Below are 21118 nucleotides of genomic sequence, written 5' to 3' on the forward strand. Positions count from 1 at the left end.
TTCGCAAAAATTCATTTTTTATATTTGGATTCGCGACCCCTAGAACATGTTGGATTTCATTAATTCTGGCACCAATGAATTCAGGAGTAACAAAATAATGGGAAAAAACACCCCCACCCACAATTTTAAAAAAGTGTGAAAAAATGAGCAACCCTAGTGTACACTACAGGTTTGCTCTTAGGTCATTTATTTCTATTATGTTACTTTTAGTATGGTGTGTGCATGTAGATGAATGAAAATAAATGAAGAAATTTATGTAAATCTACCCAAAAATACAGTTGAAAACTTTACATTGTAAAATGTACTAATGTACTAAAAATTTTATCTCTTGTGCAAATAATATGACGTTTATATTCAAATTATTCACTGTCTTGCAAGGATTGCAGCAATGTAAATTATATTATTCTAACTTTAGTCTGTGATATTATATAAGATGAAAACTTAAAGCCTACTCAAAACCACCAAACCTTTGTTGGGAGGGAGGGAGGGGGGTGACAGTGACATGTTTGACAGTTAGAGCAAAGGTCTAGTGAAGTATTTATTTGTTTATTTATGTCCTTTAGATTGAGTTTTTGTTTTTTGCTTATAAAATTTGATAGAAGTGACCGGGGAGAATATAATTTACATTGCTGGAATTCTTATACGATAGTGATTAATTTGAATGAAAACATGCAATAGTTTGCACAAGACTAAAATTTTAGTATTCATTTTGTACTTTATTTTGATTACATGTACAATACAGCTTTGCCCTTAGGACAGTGTATGCATGTAAATGAGTTTCAATAAATGAATACAGTTACATATATCGAGCCAAAAATAATAGTTGAAAAGCTTTATGTAGACTGAGCTTGGATGGCTAAATTTTAGAATGACCAATAATTTTAATATAAAAAATGCACAAATATTAAAGAGCACAATTTTCTTGATGTTTACTCCACTGGAAATGAATATAAACATAGAACAGATTACTGAATTACTGAATTGGCAGACTAGCTCAGAACAAAATGTGATGTTAGTAGGATTTAAGTTAATGAATTTTGTTAGATTAACGATTGAAGACTCTTATGGAAGGTAATTCGTTAACCGAGGGACCACTGTATTACGTATTTTCGAGTCCCGTCAGTGTACTGACAAAATTTTTGTTTGTAATTCACTTTAAAATGGCTGGCAAGCTTAAAAGTGAGAATTTTGTGGTGTCGAGAATAAAAAGAGACACCCATTTTAGATTTTTTATGTATTATTTAAGCATTTTCGACTTACGACCTAGATTTGGGTCCCTAACCCAGTCGTAACTCGGGAAGGAGCTATATAAATATACATTGTAAAATGTACTAATGTAGAAGTCCGCGTGCTTTATTGGGCTAATAAATATATATATATATATATATATATATATATATATATATATATATATATATATATATATATATATATATATATATATATATATATATATATATATATATATATATATATATATATATATATATATATATACAGTAGTACCCCGATTTACGTGGTCATTGAACCTGAGGTACCGCAGAAAGTGAAAACTGGCGTAAAGTGAACAACAGAACATATGGGATTAATTCCAATAGAGACTGGCCCGACCCCCAAACTCCACTTTTTCCGACACAATACCTATGTTGTAGTAAAATAACATCTAAATTTTATGATGGTATGCTCACACAATTAATATTTAAGAGATACAGTCACCAGGCTAATGTCCATTCAAATAATGGATCAAATCCCCCCTCATCCCAGCTCACTAACTCCTACCTCTCTACTAAAATGATTGGGAAAACACTAGATTTTAACGCTTAGTAATAAATAATACCTTAGACTAAAGTTAGATAATATAATTGACATTTCTGGATTCCTTGCAGGTCAGGGAATATTTTGAATGTAAACTTCATATATTTTCCACAAAAGATAAAATATTTGCTTTGTGTAAACCAAATTATTACATTAGATCTAAAATTTGTATGTCTAATGCAAAACCATGATGTTTATATTCAAAATGATCATCATATTTAAGAATTCCAGCAATGTAAATTATATTCTGGCCGGTAATTTGTATGAAATTTTTAGAGCTAAATAAAAAATAAAAAATTATACTTCACCACGATATGAGTAAATGCAACGGGAAAGTGAAAGTCCGGTTCTGGCAAGGTATCACAGAATGAGAAAAAATGAGAAATCACGGAAAGTAAAACTGTGTAAAGCGGGTAATACTGTGTGTGTGTGTGTGTGTATATATATATATATATATATATATATATATATATATATATATATATATATATATATATATATATATATATATATATATATATATATATATATATATATATATATATATATATATATATATATATATATATATATATATATATATATATATATATATATATATATATATATATATATATATATATATATATATATATATATATATATATATATATATATATATATATATATATATATATATATATATATATATATATATATATTGATAAAATCACAGGAAAAGGGAAACAGTTGCCCTGAAGATGTCTTGAATAAAGATAAAGCTAAGGTGTCCGCTGTTTCTTTTCCCGTAATTTTATCAAGATTTATCTTATCCACGCTTTCATTGTGGATCTACATGAAATATATAAATATATATATATACAGTATTACCCCGCCTAACGCGGTTTCACTTAACGCGTTTTATCATGTACGCGGTGCCTCGCCAGAGCTGAACTTTAACTTAACACGGATTTTTTCCACATATACGCGGTGAGTGTCTGGCTCGAGACGCTATTTTTAGATTTGCCCCACCCCCCACCCTGCCTGACTGCCTGTTTTAGCTCATAAAATTCATACAAATTGCCCGGTTAGAATATAATTTACATTGCTGGAATTCTTATAATTTGGTGATCATTTTGAATATAAACATCATATATTTTGCATTAGACATACAAATTTTAGATAAAATGTTTTCTCTAGTAAATATGTTATCTTTGTGCAAAACATATGACATTTATATTCAAAATATTCCTGGTCTTGCCATGAACTAAGCGTCGCTCAATTATATTATCCTAACTTTAGTTTGAGGTATTATTTATTAAAATTTAGTGGTTTTCCCCACATCTCCTTGGGACGGTTGGCGGGGTGGGGGAGGGAGGGACCGACTGACCATCTGTTACCCTGTGAAGAATATTTTTTTTTTTATTAACTGAAGATATTTGTTTTAGTTCATAAAATTCATGCAAATTACCCGGTCAGAATATAATTTACATTGCTGGAATTCTTATAATTTGATGATCATTTTGAATATAAACATCATATATTTTGCATTAGACATACAAATTTTAGATAAAATGTTTTCTCTAGTAAATATGTTATCTTTTGTGCAAAATATATGACATTTATATTCAAAATATTCCTGGTCTTACAAGGAATCCAGCAATGTCAATTATATTATCCTAACTTTAATCTGAGGTATTATTAAATACAAAATGTTAAAATTTATTTTTTTCACCCACTCTTCTCTTGAAGGGAGGATTGGTGGGGGGTGGGGGGGAGGGTTGGGACTGACCGCGCGGTTGCAAGAGGGGGGAGGCAAGGTGGAGTACTTTGATTGACAGATAGTGTCCTGAAGAATATTTTTTTTTTTATTAACTGAAGATATTTGTTTTAGCTCATAAAATTCATACAAATTACCCGGCCAGAATATAATTTACATTGCTGGAATTCTTACAATTTGGTGATCATTTTGAATATAAACATCATATATTTTGCATTAGACATACAAATTTTAGATAAAATGTTTTCTCTAGTAAATATGTTATCTTTTGTGCAAAATATATGACATTTATATTCAAAATATTCCTGGTCTTACAAGGAATCCAGCAATGTCAAATGTATTATCCTAACTTTAGTTTGAGGTATTATTTATTAAAATTTAGTGGTTTTCCCCAAAAAATTTCTTAGAGAGGGAAGAGCCAGCAGTGTAGTGTGAGAAGAGGGGGAGGGAGTTGAGTCCATTATTTGAATGGACATTAACTTGGCGACTGTATTTCTCTATTTCTCTTAAGTATTAATTGTGTGCATGTACCATCATAAAATTAAGATGTTATTTTCAATACAAATATAGTTGCGTTTCAAAAGTGGAGCGAGGCCTCGGCTTGGTTTTTGGCTGGAATTAAATCCCTATATGTTCTGTTGTTCACTTAACGCGGATTTCACTTTTAACACGGGACCCTCTAATTCTATTGACCGCCGCTATGGGGTACAAATCGTATATATAAATACACACACACACACACACACACACACACACACAGCGTCAGTCACAGCTTCTGCGCCGTTAACGCCCAATCCCAACAATGTCTGGACGTATATACGCCCTGCGCTTCAAAAAAAAAAACCACTTCCATCACGCCTGCTGGACCACCACTCCACGACCCCTTGACGGAGACACGATGATCCTCCCCATGCTGGCCAGATATTATGTGTTAAAGGAATAATCTTCCTTCCTTAGGCATTTGCCTCTAGGTGTAATGTTAACCTACATCTATTGAGGATAGAATCTTTCACCTACAAATTGACAATAACACATTTGCTGTAATCAGACATATCTAGTTGCCTCAACAATTGCAATTGGGGTTGCAATTTCAAATTCTGTGTCATTACTAAGGAATAACGAAGTCTGGTGCACTGCACTCTAAGATTAAGAGAAAACGGAGGAGTCAGGCATCCTGAAGTGAGAGAAAATGGATTCCTATGACGGGGCACTCAAATAAAGAGAGACATGGCTACATGTTTTGTGGACTACCCACTGTACAGTATTGAGCGTATCCTTTTCATCACTTTGTAATATACATAGTCATGCCTATGTGTGTTTCTGATAATTATCATAACATTATATCTTTAGTGGGTTTGAATGAAAGCAGTTGTACAAACACAAGGCGTCACACATGTCACTCAGACTGACAGACTTGACAAGTTTTACCAACCATAAAGACAGTTGAAGCTTTAAACATCACTCACCATGGATCTTGATTATTCCAACTGTAATCAGACATATCTAAGTTGCCTCAACAATTGCAACCCCAGTTGCAATATCAAATTCTGTGTCATTACTAAGGAATAACGAAGTCTCTGGTGCACTGTGCTCTAAGATGAAGAGAAAACGGACGACTCAGGCGTCCTGAAGTGAGAGAAAACGGACTCCTTTGACGTGGCACTCAAATAAAGAGAGACAGCTACATGTTTTGTGGACTACCCGCTTTACAGTATCCTTTTCATCACTTTGTAATAAACCTAGCCATGCCTGTGTGTGTTTATGATATTTACCTTAACATTATATATATATATATATATATATATATATATATATATATATATATATATATATATATATATATATATATATATATATATATATATATATATATATATATATATATATTTATTTAGTGGGTCTAAATGGTTGTAAAATGGGAACTTGGGGTTGGGTGCCTGGAACCAATTAGAATAAATCCCATAGGGTTTATGTAATTTCGGACAACGTCCATTTCGGTTAACATCACGTTTCCAAGAACATATCTAGGACAATCCCTTGTCCGAAATCCTTGGGGCCAGAGGAATTTCAGATTTCGGAATTTTTCGGTTTTCTGAATGGTTAGTTATTTTTTTTTTTTAATGTGTATTGGCCCATCCGTGCGTGGATCACTGACCCGCATCGGGGCCTGGGGGGGGGGATATAATAAAAATTATAATAATAATAATAATAATTCCTAGGTCTAGGTCGTGTTTCTCACTTTTGATCTTTTTTTCATTCTTGTATTTCTTTATTATTATTATTATTATTATTATTATTATTATTATTATTATTATTATTTTATTATTATAGTACTCCTGTATTATTGTTATTTTTGTTAATTTTATTATTATATATTTTTATTATTAATGTTATCATATTATTTTATTTTGATGTATTTTTATTAAATATTTTATTTACGATGAATAATTATTATAATTATTATTATTATAATTATTATTATTATTATTATTATAATTATAATTATTATGACTATTACTATTACTATTACTATTACTATTACTATTACTATTACTATTACTATTACTATTACATTTTCGCCCCCCAGGCCCTGATGTGGGTCAGTGATCTGTGCCCGGGTGGGTTAGTCCCTGTTGGAAAAGGAAAAAAAAAATAATGCCCCACAAAAAGAACTTTCAGTTTTCAGAGCTTTTCGGTTTTCGGAATTTCGGATAAAGGGTTGTCAACCTGTATATACAGTGAACCCTTACTTTACGCGGTTAATTCAACCCACAGTGTACCGCGGAAAGTGAGAAACGCGTAAAGTGAACAACATAACATATGGGATTAATTGAAATAGAGACCGGGCCGACCCCCAAACTCCACTTTTTCAGACACAATACCTACGTTGTAGTAAAAATAACTTCTTAATTTTATGATGGTATGCACACACAATTAATAATTAAGAGAAATATCAATAATATTAGGTTTTTTAACACTTACATTAGTAGAAAAGATGGCTGGGCACACGGGGATGGGGGGTTGGTTCTGAGGCAGAGGGCAGATTATTGGCCCTCATCTGTATCACTTGTATCAATTGTATCACTATCCACCACAGAGGCTTGCAGGGCCTCTTTGTCAAACCCCTCAAAGTCCATATAAGTCCATATCCTCACTATAATTATCACTATCACTGACTTCGGCCGGCTGTGGTGGGTGGCGGATGGAGAACTCGGTAATGTTTTGATGACTGGGCGACCTTGTGCGCACCCTGCTCGCGCCGCTTACACAACATGGCGGATGGCAGGAGAGATGGCGGGAGGTTTGGATCCAAAAATGGCTCGGCTCGCCTGCCGCTCTCCGCGTAAAGGGCTACACGCACCGCCGAATGTGAGCATTCCGGTTTCGGCAGGGTACCGCGTAAACGTGGAAACGCGGAATGTGGGACCGTGTAAAGCGAGGGTTAACTGTATATATATTTTATTTTATTGTTTTATTTTTTTTCTTAGGTTTTTGATATAATACAATCAGTAGTCAGGCTCTTTTTTGCCTTAATATTAGTGAAATGTACCTTACCCTAATGTAAACTTACCTAACATAACCTAACCTAACTTTACTTAACCTAATCTTTACCTAACCTAACCTAACTTTACTTAACCTAATCTTTACCTAACCTAACCCAACCTTTACCTAACCGGTAATTATTCAGGAGTAACCCGCAGCCGAAATTGATCGAAAAAGAATATATAAATGCCAGATTTTCACTGCTTTTATAATGGACACTGTTGTAGTTTGTGCAAATGTGTTAGAAAATGCATATTTCTAAAATAACTTAACAACATTTGTTGGTGTGAAAACAGACCTCACCAACCTAACCTTACCTAACTTCCTTCCCGGGGGCTGTGCCCCCTTTCGGTATATCAAACAGAAAGAACTCACTATAATATGGTGAAATTTGAGGCATTTTCTGAACGTGAATTGATACGGCTGCATCGGCGTTTATGCAGCTCGGTCGGTGGAGTGATTTGTTGTGATGGCGGGAAACATCGAGCGTTGAGGAAATGCTGAACAAATTTCTTTCCAGTCTGAAAGCACAGGGATTCCAGCAGTGTGCATAGTTCCTATTAATGGAACAATGTCGTGGTCTTTGAACAATTGAAGGGTCTCGTTGTCTTTATCCCTAAATTCGCATATTACATCCAAATAAGACCAGAGCCACCTCCACGCATCATGCTGAAGCTGAAACTGCCGTGAGCCCGGGGAAAAGCGCTGCAGCAAAGCGCGGGCTCATTCCTGCTGGGAAGACAAATTAGTACACCTAACCTAACCTTTATAGTTTGGAGAAATGATTATAAAAAGTATTTTGTCTTTGCAAATGTATTTTTTTTTTAAATATTGAAAATTTTCTAGATAACTGAATTGTTTGTCATGTGCATTGCGGCTTTCTTAGGTTAAGTAGGGCAACGTTAGGTTATGTTAGGTAAGGTAAGGTAAGATTAGGTAAGGTTAGGTTATGTTAGGGTAAGACACATTTCACTAATTTCGCAGCGAATTAATCACTACTGAATGTATCGGATAGAAAGTTTATAAACATAATTCTTTTTCTAAGAAAAAATGCGATACCATTGTTAATTTTTACCCCCGTTTTTTATTAGTTATGATGAACTTAGATTGGGTTTGGGTTAAGTATTATTTAATTATGAGTCATGGGTACATTAATAAGGCCTATCTGCCATATGGCAACAGGGTCTACCATTAGACAATACATTAAGCTTCCAATATCTTCCCAAGCAGTAGTACCTCCCTGTTTGCTAGCTGCCTACTACCTCTAGTTATAATGGTCAATAGGTAAATCAGGTAAATTTAAACAGGTGTTCAGATTCATTCATATTTTTTTTTATGTTGGTTATGAGTGTTCGGTCAGAAATGACAACTTCCAGTTTCTAGCATTTCTGGGTGGGTGAGGTAGAAACTTGGTTAAATTCAAAAGTAATATAGCTCAGTACGGTATTTACTCATTACACTTTCCAAATTAGAAGATCTACCACCAATCACATTTCAGGACGCAATCATTCTGCCAAGTTGTAAAATAGATATACAGTACACTGTACTAGATCTCACCATTTCCTCTCATATGTCATGGAAATCACACATCCAAAACATTGCTAAAGCTGCCTCCTGAAAGCTGGGAATGCTGTACAGAAGCCGTAGCTACTTCACTCCTGAGTAGTTGCTTCACATTTATAAGGGACTCATTCATCGTAACCTGGAGTACTGCTCTCATATCTGGGGTGGCTCTTCTGTCCAACTGTTAGATAGGGTGGAATCAAAGGCTTATTGACTCTCCTCCTTTAGTTGATAATCTTTCTTCCCTCTCTCTCTTTGCTGCAATGTTGCTTCACTCTCTCTTTTACAGGTACTTTTAACGGGAAATATTCGGTGGATTTGGCATCCTGTGTTCCTCTGGCAAGGCCGTGGATTCGTAACACTCGTCTTGCCTGCAGTGCTCACAGTTTCTCTCTGGCTGTCGGTCACACTGGAATAACCCATTACTGTATACAGGTCCACCACCGATTTTCCGGCACCCTTAGTTCCAAAGCCTTGCCGTATTATCCGTTTTGCCGGACCAACCGAGGTCAGGTAATAATAATTCAACAATACACCTCTGACCCACTAATTATACACCTCCTGTGTCTCTAAAGCACCATGGACTGCTAGAAACTTAAATTAAACAAATATTAAATGTAAATTAAATGTGAAAATGCCATAATTTTGAGCAACATTACTGTACACACATTGTACTCAAATGTACTTCATTAGACTAAAAATTTTATCTCTTGTGCCAACTATGTGATGTTTATACTCAAATTAATCACTATATTACAAGGATTCCAGCAATGTAATTTATATTCTGCTAAGTCTAGTCTGCGACATTTTATAAGATAAAAACTTTAAGCCTAAACTGCCTTCACCCTGGCTGTGAAGGAGGGAGAAGGTTGAGATGTTGAGAGCTGTCAGGGAGGAGAGATAACAAAGTGCGTAGTTATTAAAACAGAAGGAGTTTTAGTTTTCCACTTATAAAATGTCATTGAATTGACTTGGCAGTATATAATTTGCATTGGTGTAGTTCTTGTAAGATAGTGATCAATTTGAGTAGAAACATCACATAGTTTGTACTAGACATAAAAATTTTAGTAATTAACTTCTTACAGGTTTACCCTTAGGACAATTATTTCTTTTACTTTTTCACAATATATATATTTAGGGTGGTGTGTGCATGTTAATGAGTAAAAATAAATGAAGGAAGTTTCATATATCTTCCTGAAAATATGAGTTAAATAACTTGTACACAAATGTACTACACCAATCTAGAATTTCTATCTCTTGTGCAAACTATGTGATGTTTAAGCTCAAATTTATCACTATCTTGCAAGGATACCACCAATGCAATTTATATTCTGCTAAGTCTAGTCACCTACATTTGATAAGATAAAAAACGTTAAGCCTAAAACTAGCTTCACCCCGGCTGGGAGGGAGGGAGGCAAGTGCCGGACCATCAGTTCCCGGATAATCGGATAATCGGTGGTGTACTTGTAGTACATCCTTTTTTCCTCACACAGCCAAACTGTGGAATGCTCTGCCATCTTCTGTGTTTCCATACTCATGCAATCTGTCTCGCTTCAAAAAGTTGGTTTTCCGGCATCTTCGTGGTGTAGAGTAATATAATCTATTTCTTTTCTATTTTTAATGTTTACTCCTATTTTTTCACCCCCTAGGTCCCATTGTGGGTCGATGACCTGTGCCCGGGTGGGCTATTCCCCGTTAAAAAAAAAAGAAAAAAATGCTTGGAGCATAACTGAGCCCACACACTTATAAGTGACATACATTATTTTGCTTTGTAGGTGTGTCCAGTTGTGTAACAACCCACATGATTGATTATCTAGCAAGATAAGTGCAGGGCTAACACAATCATACACTAAGAGAGAGAGAGAGATTATCTTGAGTCTGACTATACCCCTCGACCATAGGCCCATGATCCAAGTGTTGCACCCATATAGGGATGTTGGTTCTTTGTTATTGCTCCCATTAAGTCACAGCAGTTCACTACATGAATTTTCAGATGAAAGTCATTGTTAGATTATGTAATATAATGTTATTTTGTTATATTTAATGGCTTATTGATGTAATTTTTCTACTTGGTCATGATTCCCGTGGGCAGTACAGCACTTTGTTTTATTACTATATATTTCCTTCTATTTACTGTTTGATTTGTCATCTTCATTTTTTTCTTACTTTCTTTTTTCTCAGAATGAGCAAGTAGTTGGTGTTTGTTTCACTCATAATTGTCAGTTCAATTTATTAAAGTCTTCTTAAAAACTTCCAAGATTTGCTTCTCAGTACAGTATTATACTGAAATTAAGATTGCCACTCAAGCTATTTTAACACTCCATAATCATCTAACAATACTAATGAGCTTGTCATATGATTTTTTTTTGTGATCAGTAGATTTTGCTGCATGCTCCTTTTATTTTGCTATTATTGTTCCACTAAAATTTTACATTACAGTATAGTCTCGTTTTACGCGGTCAATTAAACCCATGGAGGTCCGCGTATAACGCGAAACGCGTAAATGAAATAACAGAACATATGGGATTAATTGAAATAGGGACTGGGCCGACCCCCAGACTACCCTTTTTCTGACAGAATACGTACGTTGTAGTAAAAATAACATCTTAATTTTATGATGGTATGCACACACAATTAATATTTAAGAGAAATATCAATAATATTAGGTTTTGTAACACTTACGTTAGTAGAAGAGATGGCTGGGCACACGGGGATGGGGGGTTGGTTCCGAGGCAGAGGGCAGATTATTGGTCATCACCTGTATCACTTGTATCAACTGTATCACTATCCACCACAGAGGCTAGCAGGGCCTCCTTGTCAAACCCCTCAAAGTCCATATCCTCACTATCACTGACTTGGGCTGGCTGTGGTGGGTGGCGGGTGGGCACGAGGGAGACAATGGGACTGACGCAGTCAAGGTCATCGACTCATCGCCCCTGGTGGCAGGGCAAGCAAAGTTAAATAGACCAATCACAGCTCGAGGCGGAGGGGGTGCGTGGGTGGTAAGAATACGTGGCCCAATCAGAGTCCGAAACGTCATCTGACGTCAGCGGTGACGTAAGAGCGACCTAGCGCGCAGTTTGTCCGCGCCGCTTCCCGCGTAAATTCAGGAATGTACCGCGTAACTAATAATTGGCGCATCTGGACAGGTGCCGCGTAAATGACCAACCGCTTATAAAAAATCCGCGTAAACCAAGACTATACAGTGGTCCCTCGGTTAATGAACACAATTCGTTCCAGAAGGTCGTTCGTTAACCGAAAATTAAGTTAACTGAAACCATTGTTTCAATGGGATTTTGGGTAATTGGTTCCAGCTCACTGAAAATTACATACAAACGAAAAATAAATGCAGTAAAGTACACTTAATTTGAGGTATGCATGTAGAAGGCTCCTGGTTGATGATGATGATGATGGGAATTAGAATGGAGATGGGGGCGGAGGAGAAGGGAGAAGAGAAGGCATTGGGGTGGAAGAGAAGTCACCCCATGCCGCCATTTCACCCATAAAATTTTAGTTCACTTGGTGTAATTCAAGATTATTTTCTTTAAATCAACACTGCACTGCATTATATATTGTCAATATGTAAAATAAACTTCAGAATGACCAATAATTGTACTGTAAAAATGTAAAAATAGTTTATGTTAAAGAGAGTCTCAAGCAAGATGCTTCCACTGAGCAGACACACAAACTGATGCCATTCTGGGTAAGTCAAGTGGCTGTTTGGCACGCTAAAAACTAGTTCCCTGTACTTCAATTATGTTAAATAATTGTTAAAATTACTAAAAACTTTAATATAAGAATTGGAAAATTATTGAAAGTACAACCTTCTTGATATTTACTCAAATGGTAACGAATTTAAACCCTAAAACCGATTACTGTATTGGCGGACTAATACTGCAGCTGGTGAGCAAGCGAAAACATGTTGGGAAAAATTCGTAAGGAATTTGTGAACCAAAATTTTTTCATTAACCGGAGTGAAGAATCTTATGGAAGGTAATTCGTTAACCAAAATTTCGTTAACCGAGGCGTTCGTTAACCGAGGGATCACTGTACTGTATAAAGATTTCATGTCCTCATTTATCATGTTCCCCAAATTAATTTTTTGTGTTATGTATGCATGTTGTAAAATAACTGCTGTTTCTCAGGAAAAGATGTCACTACAACGTGTGCTAAACAGCTGGTACGGTGTTAACAAGCAGATGTGGCGCCTTGTGTATCGAGCTTCAACTCACGGTTATTCTGCTGATGCATTTCATCGCCACTGTGATGGTGTTGCTCCAACTTACACAATAGTTATGGTCAGTAACATATACAGTTCTTTATTTATTTGGATTGATCTTTTAATTTCCTGTAATGGTCTTTTTTATTGTATCTCATTCACAGAGCTATTTCTTGATATTAAAGTAAAGTAAATGTATCAGGTTAATTTATTAGGATGAAAATGATCCAGAATAGTGAAACGAATGATCTTGACACATTTATTATATTTAATATTCCTTTAGAAAACAAAATCATCAAATACAAAAACCGGTTTTACTACTACGACCCGGTGTTGCTGCACACCATAGAGAACATGTCTTTCTTGCTTCGGTTTCTACTCATCACCTCCCTGCTGACCACCTGAGCTCGGATGTAGCCTTCCCTCCTCTCCTGGCTGTACACGTGACTGCTGGCCTCGCTCACTTGCTGTACACAACGCTCTATACTCTGGGTGTACGAGGGCCAGGCAGGGACATGCATGGGGTTGTCCAGGAAAGCTCTGACTTGAACATTGGTGAGGCTGCAGGTAAGAAGGGGCTCACTGCCAGCCTGGATGTTATCCAGATCTATGAGATCAGTGAGGGTCTTGGCACCTAGATTGACTTCAGGAGTCTTCCTGACCCTGAAGGAATCGTCACCAACTGATTCGTCATGCCCAGATCCTCTCATAAGTCTCATATCCAAGATCTTTTTGACTGCCACTCTTCTCTCCTCCTCATCCTTACTGCAGAGCATTGTCTGCAGAACTGCCTCAGGATGAGCATACCAGGAAGATCTCCTCACAGTCTGCTCCACAATCTGAACAACCTTCCTTGGCTGACTCCTCAGGAGCTCAAGCTGGAAGAGAACATGCCTCGGACCTTCGGAGAACGATGACTTGACCTTGGTGTTGAACCAATTTGGCAAGTAGACACTCACGATGAATTGGACAATAAGTCTCAGGTTGTGAAGCTGGTTCCCTTTCAGTTTATGATGAGCGACCCAAATTCTGCAGAACCTGAGAGCCGTTGTGAGCCACCTAGAATGTGAGACTGGACCTATCTGCAGGTAAGCAAGTCTATCAGGCATGACCCCAGTTTTGATGGCACTGCAAATCATGTAACCATAGTACTGGTCAGTACTCAGGTCGTCAATGACAGTATGTGCAAGCTCAACGAGTGGAGGGCCAACTGTGATTTTTTTCAAAGCTCGGATTTATTTCTAACTCAGTGGCAGAGTCCAGCATCTTGCCAAGAGGACCAGACCATCTGTTGTTTGAAAGAGTCTTGCCATCCAGCTCCTGGATCAGATGTCTGAGTGGCAACTCATTGGTGTGGAGGTCACAAACAATCCAGACCAGCTTCCTCCCAATCTTCCGCTCTATCCACTGTATGACCCCCCCTTGCCACCCTGTGTTCGTGTTGGTGCTGTCCCCTTCAATGGCCTGCAGGGTCTGGTCTACGTTCTTCTCTCTGAGCCAGTTCACAATGTTATCTGCCACTATCTCAGCTGGTTTCCTGATGTCATCTTTCTCTGGGGTGAAATGCCACAAATACTTCCCTCCTGGTACACTGCAGCAGGAGTAGTGTTCCTCCTTCACCATGGCAGGGAACAACTTGTCAGAATCTCCAACTTTCATGAACACTTTAGTGTCATCCCTTCTCCCATCAAAGAACAAACAATTGATTCTATTTTCTCTTATCCCCTTATCAAACTCCTCTTCTAGGTTACTGACAAGTTTCTCCTGAGCTCTCCTTACTTTGTTATGATCTATCATCAGGTGTTATCAAACCACCGTCAACCCAGGCAGCTGTTGCTATCTCTGCAGTTTCTCTGAGACCAGTGTGGTGTCGCATGCTGGCCAGAGCTATGCTCGGGATATCTTTCCTATTTCGAATCTTATGCCTGGAAAGTTTGGGATCATTATTTTCTGGGTTAGGGACAAAGTCACCATTCTCCTGGTCAGCACTCGGATCAGCCATGGGGAAGTCATTAAACTCTGAATCAGCTTGACTCCAATCATCGGCCTTTTTTACCTCACCCTGGGCCTTCTCAAGTCTCTTTTCCTCGGCAACTCTTCTCTTCTGTCTCTCTGTGGCAGCCTCCTGTCTCTTGGACTCCGGAATATCTTGGCTAGAAATCATGAGAGCCCCTATGCTGCCAGTCTTCTCTCTCTGTGCTTTGACAAATGCCAGTTCGATCACAGGAATCTTCAGTTCACGCTTGCAAATACAGGAGATGTGGGCCTCGGGTTTACAGTCACGATCGCATCCAAACTCAGGACAGAGAACAATTGGGCACTTGCAAGTAATTATGTCAAATAACTGGTCCAGTTGCTTGGCAAAGCTGTCCTTAACTGCAAGTTTTCCTCTCCCAAGAGAGATATCTCTTGCCTTTTCCCAACTGGCTAGCAGTCTCTCACTAATCTTCTTTTGACTTGTTATGACTGGAGGCTTGAACTGAGCGTTAGCCAGAGTGTACTGTGCCAAAACAGCTTTGGTCATATCACTGGCAATGTCTTTGTTTGTGTAAGTTCTTTGGTTCTTTTCACTGATTTGCCTGATTAAAACACCGTATCTCAAAGCATCTCTCAATGTAGACAACTCCGACTTCAGGAGCTCTCTCCCAGACCCAAGATAGTGACTGAGATGGCTGGATTTTTGGTTCCTCGTCCTGACACAAGCAGCCATCGCAAATATTATCAACTTATAAATGCATCAGAATCTGAAACAGAAAAAAATATTGTTAGTTGGGTTGTTAAAGAATGAAGTCAGAAAGCAATGTTCACTATTTAATTGTAATGCACTAATGCAGCTGTACGTTAGATTTTCGATAAATTTCACGCTAAAATTTACCTAGCAAAAGGTTGCAAAATATTGAAACTGAAATTATTTTCTGTTTATATACACTAAAATCTACCAAAAAAGTGATGGGCCATTAGTTTTAGCTGATCTTCCCTCCTATGACACACCCTATTATGGGAGGTAACTCGTTAACCGAAATCTCGTTAACCGATGCGCTCGTTAACCGAGGGATCACTGTATAAATGAATAATAATATGGTCACACAAGAGGAGATGGGACTCCATTGTTTTCGTTAGTGTTTACAGTCGGAAGTCCGGAACGATAGTTCTACATGAGGAAATGAAGAAAATAAGACCCTGGTTGTAGCTGCAGTAAAATTAATGTAAAAAAAATTAATATATATGTTTTAGTAATGTTATTTAATATTAATAAATGAAACCATAGATGTAGCTAACTACTAATGACAAAGAAAAAAAAGTGACATGGATTGGGAACGCCAACATATACATGCGCATTTAAGGATACCACATCATTTATCTTTTTAAGAATGTGTACTAAAGATTCATTATTGCTTATGACTGAATATGTATTTGATTGAATTAATCTTTATATGCGAAATGAACAATACAATTCATTTATAATGCATAGAATATTAGAACACACAAGATTATAAGAGACAACATTGTTGTCAGTTATCCACCTGTATGTTTTAGTTAGTGTTATTTAATGTACAGTAGAAATATCCACTGATATTAAAGAAAAAAAGTGAGACTGATAGTGGAACGCCAATGTATACAGTACGTGCGCACTCAAGGAAACATAGTCATTTATCAATTCAATTTCAATTTCAATTGTTTATTCCTTGATAGAGGAAGCGGGATCCTAGTACTGTCACTAGGTACCCCTGTACAATAACACCAGAAGCATCTGGCAAGTGTGACAAGTATATACAGTATAAATATTATAAAGGGGCTTACTAAAGCCTAAGGAAGGAAGGAAGGGTATTCCTTTAACACATAATCAATGTTATTTACATAATATCTGGCCAGTATGGGGAGGATCATCGTGTCTCCGTCAGGGGGTCGTGGAGTGGTGGTCCAGCAGGCGTCACGGAAGCGTTGTGTGTGGGGACATCTTAGGAGGGAGTGGATAAGGGTGTGGCTGTCGGGTCTTCTGCATAATGCACAAGAGCGTTGCTCAGGGGATGCGGCGATACCAATCTCCCAAGCAAAGTCATACCCAATGATGATACGGGCATCGTCATTTATCTTAAGAATACAGTCATGCGCCGGTTAACGTCCTAGATATGTTCTTGGAAACGTGACATTAACCAAAATGGACGTTGTCCGATCATCACATAAACTTTGTCTTTATACTTATGTGTATGTGGAATACTATATATGTACATATACACTCTTACTCTTAAATCACTACTGTAATGTGATACAGGTGATTAATTTTTATCTCTTGTGCAAAATACATGACGTTTATATTAAAATTATTCACTGTCTTACAAGGATTCCAGCAATGCTGGGCAGATGGGGGAGAGGGAGCGAACGAGCTTGGGGGGGAGGGGAGCGGGAGTTGAGGTGGTACGTTGGACAGTTGGCACCGGCCCAAGTTCTAACGCGTGTTTATCAATTCTTAAGTGACTAAGCTTCTCTCTTATATAGCCAGTGAAATGACCTGGGTGAATATAATTTACATTGCTGGGATTCTTGTAAGATGGTGATTATTTTAAATATAAACATGCTATAATTTGCACTAGACATAACAATTTTAGGACCGTAATCAAATTAGTACATGTGCACTCCAGCTTTGCACTAAGGTCATTTATTTCTTTTACGTACATGTAAATGGATGAAAACAAATGAAGAAATTTTTGTAAATCTACCCAAAAATACAGTTGAAATACTTTATATTATAAAATGTACACTAATGTACAGTATAGTCTGGATTTACGCGGTCAACTGAACCCGTGGAGGCCCGCGTAAAATGAGAAACGCGTAAATGAAATAACAGAACAATTGGGATTAATTGAAATAGAGACTGGGCCGACCCCCAAACTCCATTTTTGCCGACACAATACGTACATTGTAGTAAAAATAACACTTAATTTTATGATGGTATGCACACATAATTAATAATTAAGAGAAATATCAATAATATTAGGTTTTTTAACACTTACTTTAGTAGAAAAGCTGGATCGGCACCCGTGGATGGCGGCTGGTTGTGAGGCAGAGGGCAGAGTAGTTGCCCTTCGGTGAATCACTTTCACGACTCGCAGAGGTTTGCAGGGCCTCCCAGACAAACCTCTCAAAGTCCATATTGTCACTATCACTATCACTGACTTGGGCTGGCTGTGGTTGTGGTGGGTTGTGGGCGAGGAAGTCCTCAATACTACGTTGACGACTAGCATTGATGTTGTCGAGATAGATCTGGATATACGGCTCCATAAATTTCGTCAGATGGTTATTAGACGCTTCATACCAATGCTTGTCTGGGTCATTGTTAAGGATGAGCTTAATTTTCTCCCCCAACTTGATGATTTCCTTCACACAATCATGGCTTGGTCCAGGTAATTCAATGTTTTTCTCTGGTGGTGGGGGTCCGCAGAAGCCATTGTGAGTTGTGAGGGGAATAGCGGGCGCAAGAGAGAACTGTATACGCGTAGAACTGAGAACAATGAGACAGGCCTTGCTAGATCAACGACTTCTACCCTCTGGTGGCAGGGCACGTCATGTTACATTAGAACAATCACAGCTAGCGGCGGAGGGAATGCGTGGGTGGTAAGGATGTGTGGCCCAATCACAGTCTGATACGTCATATGACGTCACCGATAACGCAACAGCGACATACTGCGCAACCTTACTCGCGTCGCTTGTTGTCGCCTGAGCCGCTTGAATCCAAAATGCCCGGCGCATCTGGACCCTCCAGCGACTCGCCGCGTAAATGACCAAATTTACCGCGTAATTAAAGCATTTCAATTCTGGCAAGGCACCGCTTAAATGACCAAACGCGTTAACCAAAACCGCGTAAATCTAGACTATACAGTACTACAATTTTTATCTCTTGAGCAAAATATATGATGTTTATATTCAAATTAATCTCTGTCTTGCAAGGATTTCAGCAATGCAAATTATATTCTCCTATAGTCTGAGATATTATATGAAAAACTTAAGGCCTAAAACCCCCCACACGAGGGAGCGTGGGGGGAGGGGAGCGGGAGGTGAGGCGATGTGATTTCACAGTTGGCGCTGAAGGCCTGCGTGTTTATTTATCATTCCTTAAGAGTGACTAAGCTCTTCTCATAATTTGCCACCCAAACGACCTGGGTGAATATAACTTACATTGCAGGGATTCTTGTAAGATAGTGATTTATTTGAATATCTGTATAAACAAGCTATATTTGCAATAGACATAACAATTTTAGTACCATAATCATTTAGTACATGTACAGTACAGGTTTGCACTTAGGTCCATTGTTAACCGAGGGACCACTGTATTGCAGTGTACTTGTACTATACAATATTGACTAAATTCACAAGATAACGTACACAACTAATGGTTGGTAAAACTTGTCAAGTAAGTGAGTGTCAAGTCTGTCAGTATGAGTGGCATGTGTGAGTGCTTGTGTCCCCCATCATAGGAGTCCGTTTTCTCTCGCTCCAGGATGCCTGAGTCCTCCATTTTCTCGCACCAGAGATTTTGTTATTCCTTAGTAATGACACAGAATTTGAAATTGCAACCCCAATTGCAACTGGGGTTGCAATTGTTGAGGCACCTAGATATGTCTGATTACAGCAAATGTGTTATTGTCAATTTGTAGGTGAAAGATTTTATCCTCAATAGATGTAGGTTAACATTACACCTGGAGGCAAATGCTTACTAAAGACTAAGGAAGGAAAGGATATTCCTTTAACACATAATATCTGGCCAGTATGGGAAGGATCATCCTTTCTTCGTCAGGGGGTCGTGGAGTGGTGGTCCAACAGGCGTCACGGAAGTTTTTTTTTTTGGGGGAGGCCACGGACGTATATGCGATCGGACGTTGTTCGGTTGGACGTTAACCGGCGCATGACTGTGTGTACAAAAGATTCATTATTGTTTATTACTGAATATGTATTTGATTGAATTAATGTTTATATACAGAATGTGAAATGAACGATGCTGTAGTGAACTTAATGTGAAAAAATTTAATACCTTTATGTACTTTTTAAGTAATATTATTTAATGTTAATAAATGGAACACTAGAAGTAGCTAACTACTAATGGTAAAGAAATAAAGCAAGACGATTGGGAACGCCAACGTATGAACAGTAAGTGCTTACATGTGGAAACATATCGTCATTTCTCCACATATGAATATGAAAGTAACTCTTATTTACTGTTCATATATGTTGTAAATAATACAGTCATGCGCCGGTTAACGTCCGACCAAACAACGTCCGATCGCATATACGTCCGTGCCAAAAAAAAACAAACGTGACATCTGCTAGACCACCACTCCACGACCCCTTGATGGAGACACGATGATCCTCCCCATACTGGTCAGATATTATGTGTTAAAGGAATATGCTTCCTTACTTAGGCTTTTTTTAAGCATTTGCCTACAGGTGAAATGTTAACCTTCATCTATTGAGGATAAAATCTTTCACCTACAAATTGTCACTAACACATTTGCTGTAATCAGACACATCTAGTTGCCTCAACAATTGCCACCCCAGATACAATTGGGGTTGCAATTTAAAATTCTGTGGCATTACTAAAAATAGTAAAGTTTCTGGTGCACTTTAAGATTAAGAGAGAAAACTCTGGACTCAGGCATCCTGATGTGAGAGAAACCAGACTCGTATGACGGGGGATCAAATAAAAAAAGCATGGCTATGTGTTTTGTGGACTACAGTATTAAGCGTACCCTTTTCATCACTTTGTAATAAACCTAGCCATGCCTATGTGTGTTTATGATATTTACCATAACATTATATATATATTTAGTGGGTCTAAATGGTCGTAAAATGGGAAACTTGGGGTTGGGTCTTGGGTGCCTGAACCAATTAGAATAAACCCCATAGGTTCTGTACTTTCGTTATCAGCGGAGTCCCAATTAGGCGCGATAACCAAGGGATGACTGTTCCCAGGTGACCTCACCTGGGTACCTTCTTAATTCCTGATAGTCCACCAATCGAAAGTTTGGGACTCTGACCATATTGTCATTGTTTTTCGTTTCCCAATTTAGGGTGAACCTGACTTCTCTGTGATCACTGTTCCCTACGGTAGTTCTTCCCCTATTGTGATATCTCTGATACAATTTTTTTTATTTGTTAATACTAGGTCTAATATATTGTCACCTCTAGTAGGTTCTGTAATTAGTTGTTTTAAAAATTTTTCCTGT

The 21118-nt window shown here is 37.7% G+C and overlaps 1 protein-coding gene across 1 annotated transcript in view; it reads left to right on the forward strand.

Moving 5' to 3' along the window:
• LOC121872257 overlaps positions 1 to 21118 on the forward strand; it is a 92342-nt gene that overhangs the window by 22083 nt on the left and 49141 nt on the right. The window contains exon 4 of the mRNA XM_042374923.1: positions 12826 to 12978. Within this exon, the coding sequence (XP_042230857.1) occupies positions 12826 to 12978 (153 nt within the window). The remainder of the gene's footprint in view (positions 1 to 12825; positions 12979 to 21118) is intronic.

Source organism: Homarus americanus, unplaced genomic scaffold (assembly GCF_018991925.1).
Source record: "Homarus americanus isolate GMGI-L3 unplaced genomic scaffold, GMGI_Hamer_2.0 scaffold5589, whole genome shotgun sequence".
Taxonomy (NCBI): domain Eukaryota; kingdom Metazoa; phylum Arthropoda; class Malacostraca; order Decapoda; family Nephropidae; genus Homarus; species Homarus americanus.